Source organism: Bos grunniens, chromosome 3 (genome assembly GCF_055505025.1).
Source record: "Bos grunniens cultivar Pamir isolate PY7600 chromosome 3, Bosgru_T2T1.0, whole genome shotgun sequence".
In the NCBI taxonomy this organism is placed as follows: domain Eukaryota; kingdom Metazoa; phylum Chordata; class Mammalia; order Artiodactyla; family Bovidae; genus Bos; species Bos grunniens.
This window is the reverse complement of record NC_141167.1, coordinates 63,409,253-63,424,964: the sequence shown is the minus strand read 5'-3', so window position 1 is coordinate 63,424,964 and position 15,712 is coordinate 63,409,253. Positions and strand designations below refer to the sequence as shown.

At 36.3% G+C, this 15,712-nt stretch overlaps 1 protein-coding gene across 28 annotated transcripts in view; it reads left to right on the top strand.

Moving 5' to 3' along the window:
- The window catches only part of COL24A1 (collagen type XXIV alpha 1 chain), a 401,096-nt gene that overhangs the window by 141,349 nt on the left and 244,035 nt on the right, over positions 1-15,712 (top strand). For 21 of the 28 annotated variants that reach the window (XR_015160374.1, XM_086390890.1, XM_086390884.1 and 18 more), the window contains 6 exons: positions 5,935-5,988; positions 8,029-8,073; positions 14,107-14,160; positions 14,237-14,281; positions 14,523-14,576; positions 14,834-14,887. Coding sequence is in view for 27 of the 28 variants with exons in the window: in XM_086390890.1 (XP_086247016.1) it covers positions 5,935-5,988; positions 8,029-8,073; positions 14,107-14,160; positions 14,237-14,281; positions 14,523-14,576; positions 14,834-14,887 (306 nt within the window). In the remaining variant the exon portion in view is untranslated. The remainder of the gene's footprint in view (positions 1-5,934; positions 5,989-8,028; positions 8,074-14,106; positions 14,161-14,236; positions 14,282-14,522; positions 14,577-14,833; positions 14,888-15,712) is intronic. The other 7 variants (XM_086390910.1, XM_086390906.1, XM_086390912.1 and 4 more) reach the window with 1 other exon arrangement.

Here is a 15,712-nt window from a genome sequence, read left to right as displayed (position 1 = left end):
TCTAGCTCCAGACTGCTAAAGTGGACTTGTGTGTGGTATAGCATAATCACATCAGTGACATCCCATCATTTTACTGTATTCTAGTTGTTAGAAGAAGCAAATCATAGCCCCACCGCACTCAAAGGAAGGGTTTGGACAAAGATGTGGACACCGGGAGGTAGGAATCATGAGGCATCACCTTAAAGGCTGTTCACTGCAGTGATCAAGCAGTGGAAATGAGCAAGAAAATTATTCACAACTTGAAGAGATCAAGTGAAGTTCCTTACAAAATAAATCTTTACAAAGTAAAATTTTGTAAACTGATCAAAACAATAAAAATGTAAGAAAGAGAATTATGTTCACAGAAGCAACAGTGCCACTCTGGTATGCCCATTTAGAAGACGACAAGAAATTGCCATTTATGCTAAAATGCCATTATGCCAACTTGCCATTTGTGAAATTGGCAAGTTGAGCAAAAACTCAAGCTTTCCTATGGATGATAACCTGCAAATTGGCCATTACACCCTTTGGTAGGAAAACTCAATTTGATTAAATTAGTGGTTATAATTTTCCACTAAGTAAATATGAGGGAAAATTTATTATTTCATTTTGAAATGTATTTTTTTTGCTTTTTTTTCTTTAATTTTATTTTTAAACTTTACAATATTGTATTAGTTTTGCCAAATATTGAAATGAATCCGCCACAGGTATACCTGTGTTCCCCATCCTGAACCCTCCTCCCTCCTCCCTCCCCATACCCTCCCTCTGGGTCGTCCCAGTGCACCAGCCCCAAGCATCCAGTACCGTGCATTGAACCTGGACTGGCGACTCATTTCATACATGATATTATACATGTTTCAGTGCCATTCTCCCAAATCTCCCCACCCTCTCCCTCTCCCACAGAGTCCATAAGACTGATCTATACATCGGTGTCTCTTTTGCTGTCTCGTACACAGGGTTATTGTTACCATCTTTCTAAATTCCATATATATGCGTCAGTATACTGTATTGGTGTTTTTCTTTCTGGCTTACTTCACTCTGTATAATAGGCTCCAGTTTCATCCACCTCATTAGAACTGATTCAAATGTACTCTTTTTAATGGCTGAGTAATGCTCCATTGTGTATATGCACCTAGAAACTCCTTTGTATTCTAAGTTCAAAGGCAAAGTGTTTTGTCACTGTTGTTCTATATTCCACAATCAATATTTCAGATCCTTTTTTTTTTTTTTTTACAATGGAGATAATATAGCTGCAAACACTTAGGTTCATTTTATTAAAGGAACTCAGAGCTCCTCCTGCATTCGAAAAGAAAACAAAAAAAAACACGTGTAGTTGGCAGAATTGAAATGACAAACGAATCAAGTGTGAACAAGAGGGGCGTATGCAACATTATAAAACACCAGCATGATTTTCTTTCTTTTTTTTTTTTTCATGATTTTCTTCAAAAGAAAATATATGACCAATATAGCCACATGATGCTTTTCTGTGACATTAACTGTACTACATTTCATAAAATAAAATGTCTAGATGTAATAGGAATTATTTCAAATATTGGTAACACAGTGGTCAATATATAAGATGGATAAAAACAATAAATTATCTCTGTCTAGAACAGACAAATTAAAAATGAAGTGGAATGCTTAATGGGTAGCAAAGTGAGAAGAGAAATAATACATAAAATTTTTAAAAGTAGATACAGTTTCAGTCCAACTAAATTGTTTCAGGGGCAAAGTGACATTAGGCAGCTAATATTTATTATATATATTGTTGAACTACCAGAAGAATAGGAAATTGAAATTAGTAAGTACTTATTTTGTTGTTTTTATGCTGTTCGTAGGGAATACAGGCTTTGTGATAAGTGGAGAACTAGTCACAGGGCTATCCCTTCTCCCCAAGGAGAAATCATTAGTTGCGTGGGAGGCTGGACTGGAGAGCAGCATCTCCCACTGGATGAGAGTAGGGGGCCAAGGGGTTTCAAAGATCACATTTTCTAGGATTCCTGAATGATTCCGCAAAAATGATTTTAGCAATTAGGTTCTTGTTTAGACCAATTGCACTTAAAAAAAAAATTATTAACATATAATTTACATACATGCCCCTTGTACAATTCTGTGGTTATTAGTATACTCACAGACTTGTGCAGCCATCACACTGTCTAATTGTAGAACATTTTCATTATCTCAGAAACTATACGATGTCACCCCCCAGTTCTTCACCACATCGCAAGTTGTAGGCATTCACTAATCTACTTTATCTCTGTAGATTTACTTGTTGTGGACATTTCACATCAGTGGAGTCATGCAGTGTGTCCCCTATTGTTTATTATTTCACTGAGGTTTCTGGAAAACTTACTTAGGCTCTGTCTAAAAATATCAATCGTCTCATACTTCAGATTTATTACGGTTTTTTAACTGTACTCTTTCCATTACCTGTATATCATAAAAACTTTCAAATGCCCATAATAATTCATACTGAATGGAATGATGTACTGTAGATTTTTAAGCTTGTTGGCAACAGCATTTGACATCCAAGGACAATGAAAGCAAATCCCTGCCTGAACTTCAACTGATTTTAAAGGGGGTATAGCTGCAATATGTTTCACTACACAGATGATTTTTGCATTATCCTCTAATTACAAAATAAGAGAAACTGCTTCTAGTAGGAATTAACTATGTCTTAGAACATCATACCTTTTTTTTCCCATTCTTAAAACATCTTTGTAATTTAGTTCATTCATGTTTGTATTAATGAAGCAGTAATTTCTGGCAGTTTGTTAAACATAATATTTAATACTGGCTTGCCTAAGTAAAAGATTATAAAAATCTAATAATGTGCTTTTATTTTTGTTAGTCTTACAAATTTTTATAAATGAATGCTATCAAACTGTTGGAAATAAGTCTTACAAAGCATTTTGTAGTCTTTTTAAAAAAATAATTTATTTTTGGTTGCACTAGGTCTTTGCTGCTATGAGAGGGCTTTTTCTAGTTTCGGCGAGCGGGGGCTACACTTTGATGCAGTGTGCAGGCTTCTCATTGTGCTGGCTTCTCTCGTTACAGAGCACAGGTTCCATGCGCATGGGCTGCAGTAGTTACAGCACTCGGGCTCAGTAGTTGTGGCGCCAGGGCTTAGTTGCTCTGAGGCATGTGGAATCTTCCCAGACCAGGGACTGAACATGTGTCCTCTGCATTGGTAGGCAGGTTCTTATCCACTGCACCACTGCAGTGTCCTTGTCATTGTTGTTGTTCTTGTCTTTCAGTCACTCAGTTGTGTCCCAACTTTGTGACCCCATGGACTGCATCATGCCAGGACTCCCTGTCTGTCACCAACTCCTGCAGTTTACTCAAACTCATGTCCATTGAGTCAGTGATGCCATCCAACCATCTCATCTTCTGTCGTCTCCTTCTCCTCCCACCTTCAATCTTTCCTAGCATCAGGGTCTTTTCAAATGAGTCAGTTCTTCACATTAGGTGGCCAAAGTATTGCAGTTTCAGCATAAGCATCAGTCCTTCCAATGAATATTCAGGACTGATTTCCTTTAGGATTGACTGGTTTGATCCTCTTGCGGTCCAAGGGACTCTCAAGAGTCTTCTCCAAAACCACAGTTCAAAAGCATCAATTTTTCAGTATTCAGCCTTCTTTATAGTCCAACTCTCATATCCACACATGACTACTGGAAAAATCATAGCTTTGACTGAACAAACCTTTGTTGGGAAAATAAAGTCTCTGCTTTTTAATATGCTACCTAGGTGGGTCATAGCTTTTCTTCCAAGGAGCAAGCATCTTTTTAATTTCATGACTGCAGTAACGATCTGCAGTGATTTTGGAGCCCAAAAGAATAAAGTCTCTCATTGTTTCCATGGTTTCCCCATCTATTTGCCATGAAATAATGGGACCAGATGCCATGATTTTTGTTTTTTGAATGTTGAATTTTAAGCCCACTTTTTCACTCTCGTCTTTTACCTTCTTCAAGAGGCTCTTTAGTTCTTCTTCGCTTTCTTCCATAAGGGTGGTGTCATCTGAATATCTGAGGTTTTTGATATTTCTCCTGGTAATCTTGATTGCAGCTTGTGCTTCATCCAGCCTGGCATTTTGCATGACGTACTCTGCATATAAATAAGCAGGATGACAATATACAGCCTTGACGAACTCCTTTCCCAATTTGGAACTAGTCCATTGTTCCATGTCTGGTTCTAACTGTTGCTTCCTGACCTGCATACAGATTTCTCAGAAGGCTAGTAAGGTGGTCTGGTATTCCCATCTCTTTGAGAATTTTCCACAGTTTATTGTGATCAACCCAGTCAAAGGCTTTGGCATAATCCATAAAGCAGAAGTAGATGTTTTTCTGGAATTTTCTTGCTTTTTCTGTGATCCACCGGATGTTGTCAATTTGATCTCTGGTTCATCTGCCTTTTCTAAATCCAGCTTGTAAATCTGTGCCACTGGAGAAGTTCCATATAGTAGTCTTTTTAAAAGTGAGGTTTAAAGTTTATAAACTCAGTGATAAATCACTGGTGAAAACTTTAATATGTAAAGTAAGAGTAACTAAGTAATTGAGTTATTTTGCAATAGAAGTTATAATTAGAAAGTATGTTAATTTCCTGCCCTTAATAGTTTTACTCTAAGGAATTCTCAGCGGAGAAGGCAATGGCACCCCACTCCAGTACTCTTGCCTGGAAAAATCCCATGGATGGAGGAGCCTGGTGGGCTGCAGTCCATGGGGTCGATAAGAGTCGGGCACGACAGAGCGACTTCACTTTCACTTTTCACTTTCATGCATTGGAGAAGGAAATGGCAACCCACTCCAGTATTCTTGCCTGGAGAATCCCAGGGATGGGGGAGCCTGGTGGGCTGCCGTGTATGGGTTCGAACAGAGTCAGACATGTCTGAAGTGACTTAGCATAAGGAATTCTCAGTAGGTATTTAAGAAGCCTATATTTCAGTGACATCCCATTTTGTATTTGCAATATTTATAGGCATTTTTCTTTTTCTTAAATGATGTTCTTACATGTATCATATGTTGAAGTGAGGAGTTACAGTATTCATATAGACAGTAAAAAGAGCTGACTCTGCAGTCAGACTGCATCCATTCAAATCTTGGTCCCACCTATCACTTGAAAGTACAGGTGACTTAACTCTTCTACACTAGTTTCCTCAGCTGCAAAGTGAGGATATTATACTCACTGATTTGACCTGCTGTGAAGATGAAATGAAGTAGTGTATATATAACAATATGCGTAAAGCCTTTTGCACAAGATAAGTGTACTAAGCTTATGCTCAGTTGCTGCTGCTGCTGCTAAGTCGCTTCAGTTGTGTCCGACTCTGTGCGATCCCATAGACGGCAGCCTGCTAGGCTCCCCCGTCCCTGGGATTCTCCAGGAAAGAACACTGGAGTGGGTTGCCATTTCCTTCTCCAATGCATGAAAGTGAAAAGTGAAAGTGAAGTCTCGCCGTCGTGTATGACTCTTAGCGACCCTATGGACTGCAGCCCACCAGGCTCCTCCGTCCATGGGATTTTCCAGGCAAGAGTACTGGAGTGGGTGCCATTGCCTTCTCCATTATGCTCAGTATTATTACCTATTTCATTTTCTGTGGTGGGTATAAACGAACAACATGAAATAGTGGATGTAAATAATGGATTGGTCAATTGGAAATCTTGATTGTATTTCCTCTAATTCAGTGATTCTTTATATAATGATGAACACATTTCTATTTCCTCCAGCTTATCTTTCTGTATATATTTTGTGGCATGTAAAGTAATCTTTATAAAATATAGAAATAATGTACTTAAAAATCAGTGACATTTTATGCAAAACAAATACATGTTTTTGTTGCACTACAATTTATAGGTTAGGAAATGAATGCTTCCTATTACTAAGTTCCTTAGCTGAAAACAAAGCAAAGATGAATTCCTTATTTTGGTTTTAACAGCATTTCTTTCTCTTTCCTTGGGTTAGGGTTTTCCAGGTGACTTTGGAGACAGAGGCCCTGCAGGTCCTGATGGCAGTCCTGTGAGTAAAGAGTTGAAGGTCCACCCTTGCATTCCAGCGTCACTTGGATTCCATAGCATCCGTACTTGTCATACTCATTACCACATTCCTGACAAGCACTCTTGACCAGACAGTTGTGATACCACTGAGCACATTCTATTTTGTGATTTTACAACAAGAGAAGTAAAACAAAGTGTTATAAATTCTGCCTTGAGATGATCTTTGCAATTCAGTATCTTAACTATGTTATACATTACTAAGTAAAATATTAGAAGTATACAATCACAATATTGACTTGTATATTCGGTGGGGGGCGTGGGCAGACATGGGAAAGAAGCCTTTCATATATATATCAAGGTACGAACAAGCCTCATTTAAAAATTGTGCATTTAGTGATTGCTCTTTGGGACTCAAACCTATCATTGATCTATCTTACTTTTGAGTAATTTATAGAGAAGTCTTTGAGGGGATCATTTAGATATGTGTTCAGATCAGGGAGTTAAAATTCTAAAATTAATTTAACATATTATAAAAAATGATGGAATGCTGTTTTGCCTGAATTAGGAATAATTTCTATATTTAGACATCTGTAAATAAAATAGTGTTTGAAAATAGTTTCCTTTTGTTTCATTTTCTAAGGTATAAACTATATTAGCTTATGCATGGAATTTAACAAAAGTTTTGTTATAAGGCTTAGAAGATAGAATAAGAGTAGAACTGATTTTGAAGCAAATTGTTAAAAAATCAGATCATGTCTTAAGTAAAATGTTTGTCATCTTTTTCTTGCCCATGATTCTGAGCAGCTTCTCATTTCAGGCATAATAACGTTAAGCATTATTTACATTTTTTTATACCATTTATGTCTTTACACACTTGGTATGAAATCATCTTGTCAAGTATACTTGAAGTTTGTTAGAGTTGGACTCCTACAATATTTAACATTTTACCCTTTGAAATCTGCTTTTTATACTTAATTATACTTTTGATGAGCATTTTGAATCATCTTTAGAATAAACTGGATATTTTCAATGTATTGGTTTATAATTCTTTAAATTTTGTACTACATCTCTGTTTCAAAACAGTTTAAATGCAGGAAAAAAGGGAAGGTTTATTCTTATACTTTGTGCCATGTAAATGATATAACCCTGATGTGGTATAGATTAGGAATTATCACAAGGACGGTAATGATGAGGTCAAAAGACTGTCACAAAGGCTCATCAGGAATCAACTGGAAAAATGATAGGTTAAAACCTCGTACAAATAATTTAACCAAGTTGGTAATTTCTTACATTTGTATAGTGCTTTATGAAAATTTTCAGAACCTTTAATATAACAGTTTTCATTGTGTTCTTTACAAAATAAAAACAAATATTATTTCTGTTTTATAAATGAAAAATTTAGAAAATTTAAACAAAGTACTTCAAAAGAGCTGACAGTGTTTTAAGTTATCTGAAAATGTTCTTCTCACTCAACAAGTCGACCATCCTGTCTTTTCTCACTACATATAGGCTAATTAGGGCTTCTGTGGTAGTTCAGTGGTAAAGAATTAAACTGCAATGAAGGAGACTTGGGTTTGATCACTGAGTTGGGAAGATCCCCTGGAATAGAAGTGGCAACTCGGTCCAGTATTCTTGCCTGGGAAATTCCGTGGACAGAGGAGCCTGGTGGACTACAGTCCATGGGATCACAGAAGGAGCCAGACACAACTTAAGAGATTAAACAACAACAATAGGCTAAGCAACAACAGTAGGCTAATATTATGTCCATAATGCTGGTTGTTATGAGACTTACTCACAGAACAGACAGAGAAATCTATTATCCCAGGCTAGGTGGTAGTCCTGGCATCCCAAAGCATGGAACCAGGGCTACATTTGTAGAATGTTAGCTGCCACCAAAGAATTGTACTTCTTAGGATGCAAAAGAGTAGGAAAGTTGCAGAAGTTAGCTAGAAGAAGGTAAAATTTGATATATTTTTTTCCTAGAAATTTTTGTCTTCATCTTTAGAAAATTCACTTAGTTTGGAATCAAATTTAACCAATTTTGCACATTTCTGTTACATAGGGACTTATAGGTAGCACTGGTCCTCTGGGATTTCCTGGGCTTAGAGTAAGTATCAAATATCATCCTTCTTATAAAATTCTTTTGTGTGTATTTATATTTTTTCAATGTGTTTTACAAACTTTAGTATAAAGAAAATTTTTAGTGTCATTGTTGAATATCAACCTTGCTCACATGTGTTTTCCTGCCAGATAGGCAAATTTAATCAGTAATATGAATCTAAAAATGAATTATACTTTATGATATAATAACAAAGCTGAAATAACAAATTTTCACAGGTTAATGTGTAAATGTATTTATCTGTTTCATTGAAGGATACTTAATCAAGATTCAGTTTCTCCAGAAGTATGAGACCTAGAACAGCCACTTCTTTTCTTTGAGGTAGTCTTTCATACCATCTGGTCTGGAGAGACAGATAGGGCTAAACAAAACCACATGGTAGCTATAGGCTTTATGCAATAAAATTAAATAAATGATTGGGAAAATCATCCTGAATAAAAGGTAGGAGCCAGACTTTGCCAGTACCATTGAACATTTTCATACCTCATTTATTTATTGTACTTAAAATAGTAATTATTATTTGTTCACTTAATTAATTTTTATACAGTAAATTCAACTCTTAAATTTCACTAAAGCTTCTGATGTCATCAAAGTACAGTTTAGTAAAAGCAGTTCTTTGAAGGCTAAAACAATCTAGTCCAGATATGTGTCTTTCTGATACATTTTTGATTATTCATTTGACTAATCAAACTGTCATATGTATCTTCCTGATATGTCTTCATAAATATAAATTTCTCTTATCCAGACTTCTGGTTCATGACAGGGATATAAGTTACAGATATGGTATGTAAATTTAGAGCCATATGTTTCAACATTGAACTAAAAGCAAGAATGACATACTTTTATGAAATGTAAGGAGCCTAATGAAAATAGAATCTTAAAGGTAAGCCTATTTCTATTCACATAAAAGTAGGGCATGACCATGGCAGAGGTAGAATTTCCCGAGGGTTCAGGATGGGGAACACATGTATACCTGTGGCGGATTTATTTTGATATTTGGCAAAACTAATACAATTATGTAAAGTTTAAAAATAAAATAAAATTAAAAAAAAAATCAATTTAGAGCTTGCTCTAGTATGTAGAGTAGGTAATTAAGACTCCAGAGTTTTAGGCCATAAATTATGGCTACCATATTTTTAGCTTGAACTTGAACACAGGTCTTCGGACTACAAATTAAAAGTTTTTCCCCTGTCTTAACTTAACCCATGGCAGAAGGCGGTGGCCTGGCCAAAGGAATATCTTTCAGAAGTTTACCTATTGAAACTGTGGTAAAAATCAGCATAACAGGTTTTAACTTTCCCATATGGGATGGCAGGAACATAGAATTGAGAGTTAAAAAAACTGTAATTAAAAAACTACAGTTAATCTAAGACCTTTAGACTTTCCTCTTGTATACGATTATTAGTAATTATAATAAAATTAGCAATAACAGCTCACTTTCATTTAGTATTTTCTATGCGCCAGACACAAAGATTAGGTAATTTAATTCTCTGAACAGCCTAAGACCATTAAACTTAAAAGTGTTGAACTCGGATTTGAAGGCAGGTGATGTAGATCCTGGAGAAGGCAATGGCACCCCACTCCAGTACTCTTGCCTCGAAAATCCCATGGACGGAGGAGCCTAGTAGGCTGCAGACCATGGGGTTGCGACTTCACTTTCACTCTTCCCTTTCATGCATTGGAGAAGGAAATGGCAACCCACTCCAGTGTTCTTGCCTGGAGAATCCCAGGGACAGGGGAGCCTGGTGGGCCGCCATCTATGGGGTTGCACAGAGTGGGACACGACTGAAGTGACTTAGCAGCAGCAGATGTAGATCCAGAGTTCAGAATTTTCCCCCTTGTGTTATACCATTTCCTTAAAACTTCTACAACCTTAAAATATGTATTGTATCTCTTAAGAGATTTCTTTAGATGTCATGAGAAGCCCTATGTAATGATAGAGCCCAAATGACCAATTTCTTTTCTCAGAACTTAGACTAGGGCTGTACCCATAAGTGGTAGTCACTGGCCCTACCAGTGGGGAGAGACAGGAAGCAGGCAAGGGAGCTGGACTCCAGAGACACACTTTTCTTCATCTGACCTATTAGCATTAAAGTTGGTTAGCTCCAAAGTTTCCATTATTATGTTTAAGACCGAGACCAATATTCTTAAGATGGCCTAAGATGTCTAGGCTTTTGGTTCCTCTCTGCATCTTGAGAATATACTGTGTGCATAAGCCAAGCTGTTCATTCTTCAGATGCAGCCTCCTTACTACATGGCCTTTGCACTTGTCTGCCTGAAACACTTAAGCTCTACTTTTCTGCCCAATAGTTAACTGTTACTTATCTTTCAGTTCCAGGATTTAGCACAGTGCCTGACACATAATAATGCTCAATAAAAATACCTGGGTTTTCTGTCCTTTTTCTTCCTCCTTTCACCCTTTGGTAGGTGGGAAGAGATTCTATAGAAATGAAAATGGCTTATGAAACTAACAGTCATTTTTGTAGTCCTCACTCTTCTACAGTAATAGAGATGGATTTTATACTTTTCAAAGTACTTTCTTTCACATGGATCTAATTTTTAAAGTAAATAGAACAGGTGGTATTACTTCCTCTCTTGTACATTTATTGTGCAATTATTACAATTTTAATCAAAATAGTGGGAGCACCATTATTATTATCTAGTTCATGAATACTGAACTAGATGCCAGACCTAAAAAGTATATATAAACAAATTAAGATTCCTGCTTCCTGGCAATATTATAATCTAATATGGCTTCAAGTCAAGCCACTGAAAATGGAGCAATTTATCCTAGAAAATCAGAGTGGCTTCACAAAGATGTCTTTTAAGCTGTTTGTTGACTGTGTGTGAGTGGGATGAGTTGGGAAAGGGCCTCTTGGGCAGAAGAAGGCTGTGTTCAGATGCACAGACATGGGGGGAAATGGAATGTTTTGGAAATGAAAATCGAAAGAGTGGGCTTGCAGCCTGGGAAGTATGGGGTGATGGGAGAGGAATGGAAGGAGGTGAGGGCTTCCCTGGTGGCCTAGAGGTTAAAGCATCTGCCTCCAATGCGGGAGACTTGGGTTCGATCCCTCGGTTGGGAAGATCCCCTGGAGAAGGAAATGCCAACCCATTCTAGTACTCTTGCCTGGAGAATCCCATGGATGGAGGGGCCTGGTAGGCTACAGTCCACGGGCTCGCAGAGTCGGACATGACTGAGCGACTTCACTTTCACTTTCACTTTTTCAGGAAAGATTACGTGAACTTCGTTGTCCCATAGTAAACAGTTTATCCGTTTGCCCTGAACTGTTGCTTTTCATGTATTCCCTTCCAGCAGGGCAGGTATAGCTCCTGACAAGAGGTGATACTGCTTTCTCTAGATTATTTTTTCCATGTAATTAATTGTTACTGTCATTCGCCTTCTCAATTAGTAACAGTGATTATTGCCTGGTAGTGTGGCTGGGTATGGTCAAAAAGCCCGGTAATGGCATTCACAATCTTTTTGGCGATATGTTCACTCAAGAACTATGATTGGCTAGTGGCTGCTACTCTGGTAAGAACCTACCCTTGGGTCTCTCTATTTCTTTGACTGACTTTGACTCAGTAGTTCTCTAGTATTTGTCATTCTGTGGGAGGCTTTTTGCTTCTATTGCTATATCCCAGACACCCTCTGCTAAGCCCCGATGCATGAAATTAATTATTTCTTCTGTCTGCTTAATCTTCTTATGGGAATGAAGTGTGATAGGTAGGGAGTGTTGAAGGACCTTCAGGTTATCTTTATGGAACTGAAAGCTGTTACTAATCTATCATGAAGCAATTTCAGAATATGTAGTTTTTTAGGAGTAGGATTTTCCATACAGCCTGTGACATATCACAACATATTTGATGTTTCTTGGAAGTTTCTACACCCATATCATTTTATTTTCAAATTCTTTATTTTACTCGGTCCTTTATAATAAATATGTTTTTTGATACCTCCTGAAATTTACTATTTTGTGATTTTTCTTTCAGAGATACTAAAAAGTAAAATAGAATAGTGTGCATACAAGGCATATTCATCTGAAGATGCCAGACTATGCACAGTAGTATATTTCCTGCAATAAGAATTAAGGATATTGTCTACAGAAAAACAACAGGACAATAAAGAAATGTTTGTTTTTGATATTCCTTTCCATTTCTTACATGAATTAGTGCTCTGTAATTTCCAGAGACATTTATTGTATTTTGAATGACTATCAGAAGTTTTAAAGCTATGAACTTTGAATAAACTAGCCACTGTAATTATAAGAATAATTATTTCCCATCAATGGAATTTGTCAGTGATGTATTGATGCTGTGTTCCCATTTCTCAAGTTGAAAAATATTATTCTGCCTCTCACAGTCTCATATTTTTCAGGATTAAGCATGTTGGGAATAATTTATCTTATGCTTCACAGACTATAGGACTCACCCCAAAGTAAAGATGTCATATTTTCCATTCTGAAATTTGTAGTATATAAATGTGGACTCTTAGAAATATACTGTTATGTCAGCACTCTAGAAACCACTGTTTTAAATTTAAAGTTGATTCCTTCTTCCAGTATTCATTCCACACTTCATTTCAAAACTATTATGTGCCAATTATTATGTTGGGCTTGAGATATAAAAAAAGAATAAAACATGCTTCTACACTCACAGAATGCACAGACTAGGAAGACAGGGGGAAAACAAACAAAAAAGGAAACCAACCAAAAAAAAAAAAAAGAAAACAAAACAGTGCAGTATATTTAGTACTGTAGCGGAAGCATATTCCGTTAGTGGTTTTCAAAGGCTTGAAGCGTGTGAGAAGGGAGAGTATGTTCAGACTAGAAAACAATTCATTGTGTCTAGAATGTTGGATTTAGAGGAGGGAGAAGGAAAAGGCAAGTAGAAACAACTGGAAGAAGATGGGATGGAAAGTACTGATGGAAAACTAGTAGTAAGGGTCTGGAATACCGTCCTAAGAAATATGGATTATAACTAAACTGAACAACGTTTTCAGCATTGTCACGAATACACCTTTAAAAGTTCCTAAACATTGGGGAAGCATAAAAGGAAGGTTGAAAGCAACTCTTTGAAGATGAAGGATGATGTGTTAGCCAGGCACACAGAGGTAGCAAGAGAAAGAAGGATAAGAGGTAGCAACAGAAAGAGGAAGCAAGAGAAAAGAAAGAAGGCATCGTTGACACAAAAATTAAGCGATCTCCAAACAATCAAGAGATTTCCACTATTTTTTCAAATTTTACTTTCAGAAACTTTTATAGTTGCTATTGTCCTTTGAATTTTAAGATGACGTGTTGAAGTTTTTCTGGGTTTCTTGCTTGCAAGAGATTATAGTGGTAGGTAATGTTTTTGAGTAATCTTGCATTGGAGAAGTTAAATTGAAAAGCTTGATATTGGTGACTGTGTCTTTTTCATGTTTGTTTCCTCAACACTACCATACAACACTACTACAATGCTTGATACACATTCTGCTCAATAAATGTTAAATGATGAATAAATGAGAGAAACCCAGAAGAGTAGAGCCTTTTATTTACTACTCAGTTCCCTGAACCTACGGTAAATTTTATTATCTGCAAATTGTAGATCATGAAGTCATTGGAAATAGTAACTGCCCAGTAAATATTTGCTGAATAAATAGGTGAAAGAAAAATCTAAGAAAATCAAATGAAGTATTTTTTGAACACTTCCTGGGAACATGGCACTAAAATATTTCCCCTATCGTCAAGATATCTCTTTGGAGAAATATTTCAAAATGAATCCTGCGGATAGTAACTATTAGAATTCAAGGAAGAGAAGGATCCTAGTAGATAAGATCAGTATGAGTAGGCTTAAGGAAGCAGAATAGACCTCACTAAAATTTGAATGAATGGTATGATTTATAAATGTAAAGAGGAAAAGTAATTGTTAGAGAACAAGCTTGTGTGGGAACTTAGTAAGATGAATTATTTCATTAAGTTTACTATGTTCTCTTTTTAATCCTAGTGGTGCTCAAGGATACCTTTCTTTCTTATTGCTTTCCAGGGCAGTGTTGGCCCTGTGGGACCAATTGGACCTTCTGGAATCCCTGGCCCAATGGTATGCTTCTGTTTACATAATGGATATTTCACTTTGATTTCTCTATAATGTCACAAAGTATCACTTTCTTTTTTAGGGTCTTTCGGGCAATAAGGGCCTACCTGGAATCAAAGGTGATAAGGTGATTTAAATATTTACATTGTCATAGAGATCATTTTTTTTTATCACATTTACTTTTCTTTTGAGTCAACACCACTTATAAAATATTTTTATTAAAATATGGGATCCAATCTGTAATATCAATTATATGTTTTCTCAAAAGTAGGAAAAATAGAGAAATTTTTCTTGTATAACTTGTATTTGCCTTCTTATTGCCACATTTGCATTGCTTAAATGTCTTTGTATGAAATTGTGCTCCCCAGGGTGAACAAGGCATTGCAGGAGAGCAAGGAGAAACAGGATATACTGGAGACAAGGTACCATTAGTTTTATATAAATTAAAAAAAAAAAAAACACAGTGAAAATGCATGCATTCTTTAAAAAGAAAGGAGTACTCATTATTTCAAATCAGGTATTTTTTTAGGATATAGTATCAATATGATTCTGCATGTCTTGTTTGAAACATTTTCTCAATTTTTTTTTTAATAATTCCATGACTTCTTTTAATAGTTCGTAAGTAGAGGCATATCTGCCTTCTGTGGTGTAATAACTTCTCTCTCTACTGTTCTTTTAGGGTGCTGTGGGTTTTCCTGGACCACCAGGGATGAGAGGAAAGCCAGGACCTTCAGTAGGTTTGAACTTCTGCTTGTTCTTTCTGATTCATGGAATGCACACTATGGCATGACCCTTGATACCTGTTGGTGTTCGTGGAATGTAAGAAGTAGGATTTAAGTGTACCAGTATGGCATTTTCTCTCCAGTTTTAGCATACAGCTAATCCTTGAAGTTTTCAGCTTACAATCCATAGATTATGGCACCTCACCCTCCTCACCTCCTTCATCCCAGTCAAAAGCCAAATTTCCATGAGCCTTAAAGATTTTTGTTAATCTATTATAGATAGAATTTAAACTAAGAAGTAGATTTTAAGCCCGAAAATATAAAGCAACCTTAAATAACACTGTAATTTATCCAAATATTTGTTTCATTAAGGAAACATTCTGAAGAAAATACAGCATGTCATACTCTCTTATGGGCCCAAATATTCTAGTTCCTTGTCTTTTTTAAATCTTCGAGCATCAATTAACTGAAATAAAAGGATACTGTGTATTGTAGTTAACTTGAAGCCAGGTAAACTATAAAACTAAAGTTACTGAATAGTTAAAAACATTTAAATAGAGTGGTTAAAACTTGAGTTAATGGTATATATCTACGTATTAAAAATCATAGTAATGATTATACCTAAAATTCACTGTTTACAAAATGCCAGGCAGTATTCTAAGACCTATACTTCTAATTTAATCCTTAAAACAGTCATATGAAGTTGGTGCTATTACTATTCCTATTTTACTTATGAGGAAAAGTGAGACACGGAGAGTTAAATAACTTGCCCAAGGTCCCAGAGTTAGTTGGTAGTCACCCAAGAAAACCTGGTGACCACGGATGTCAGAGTCCAC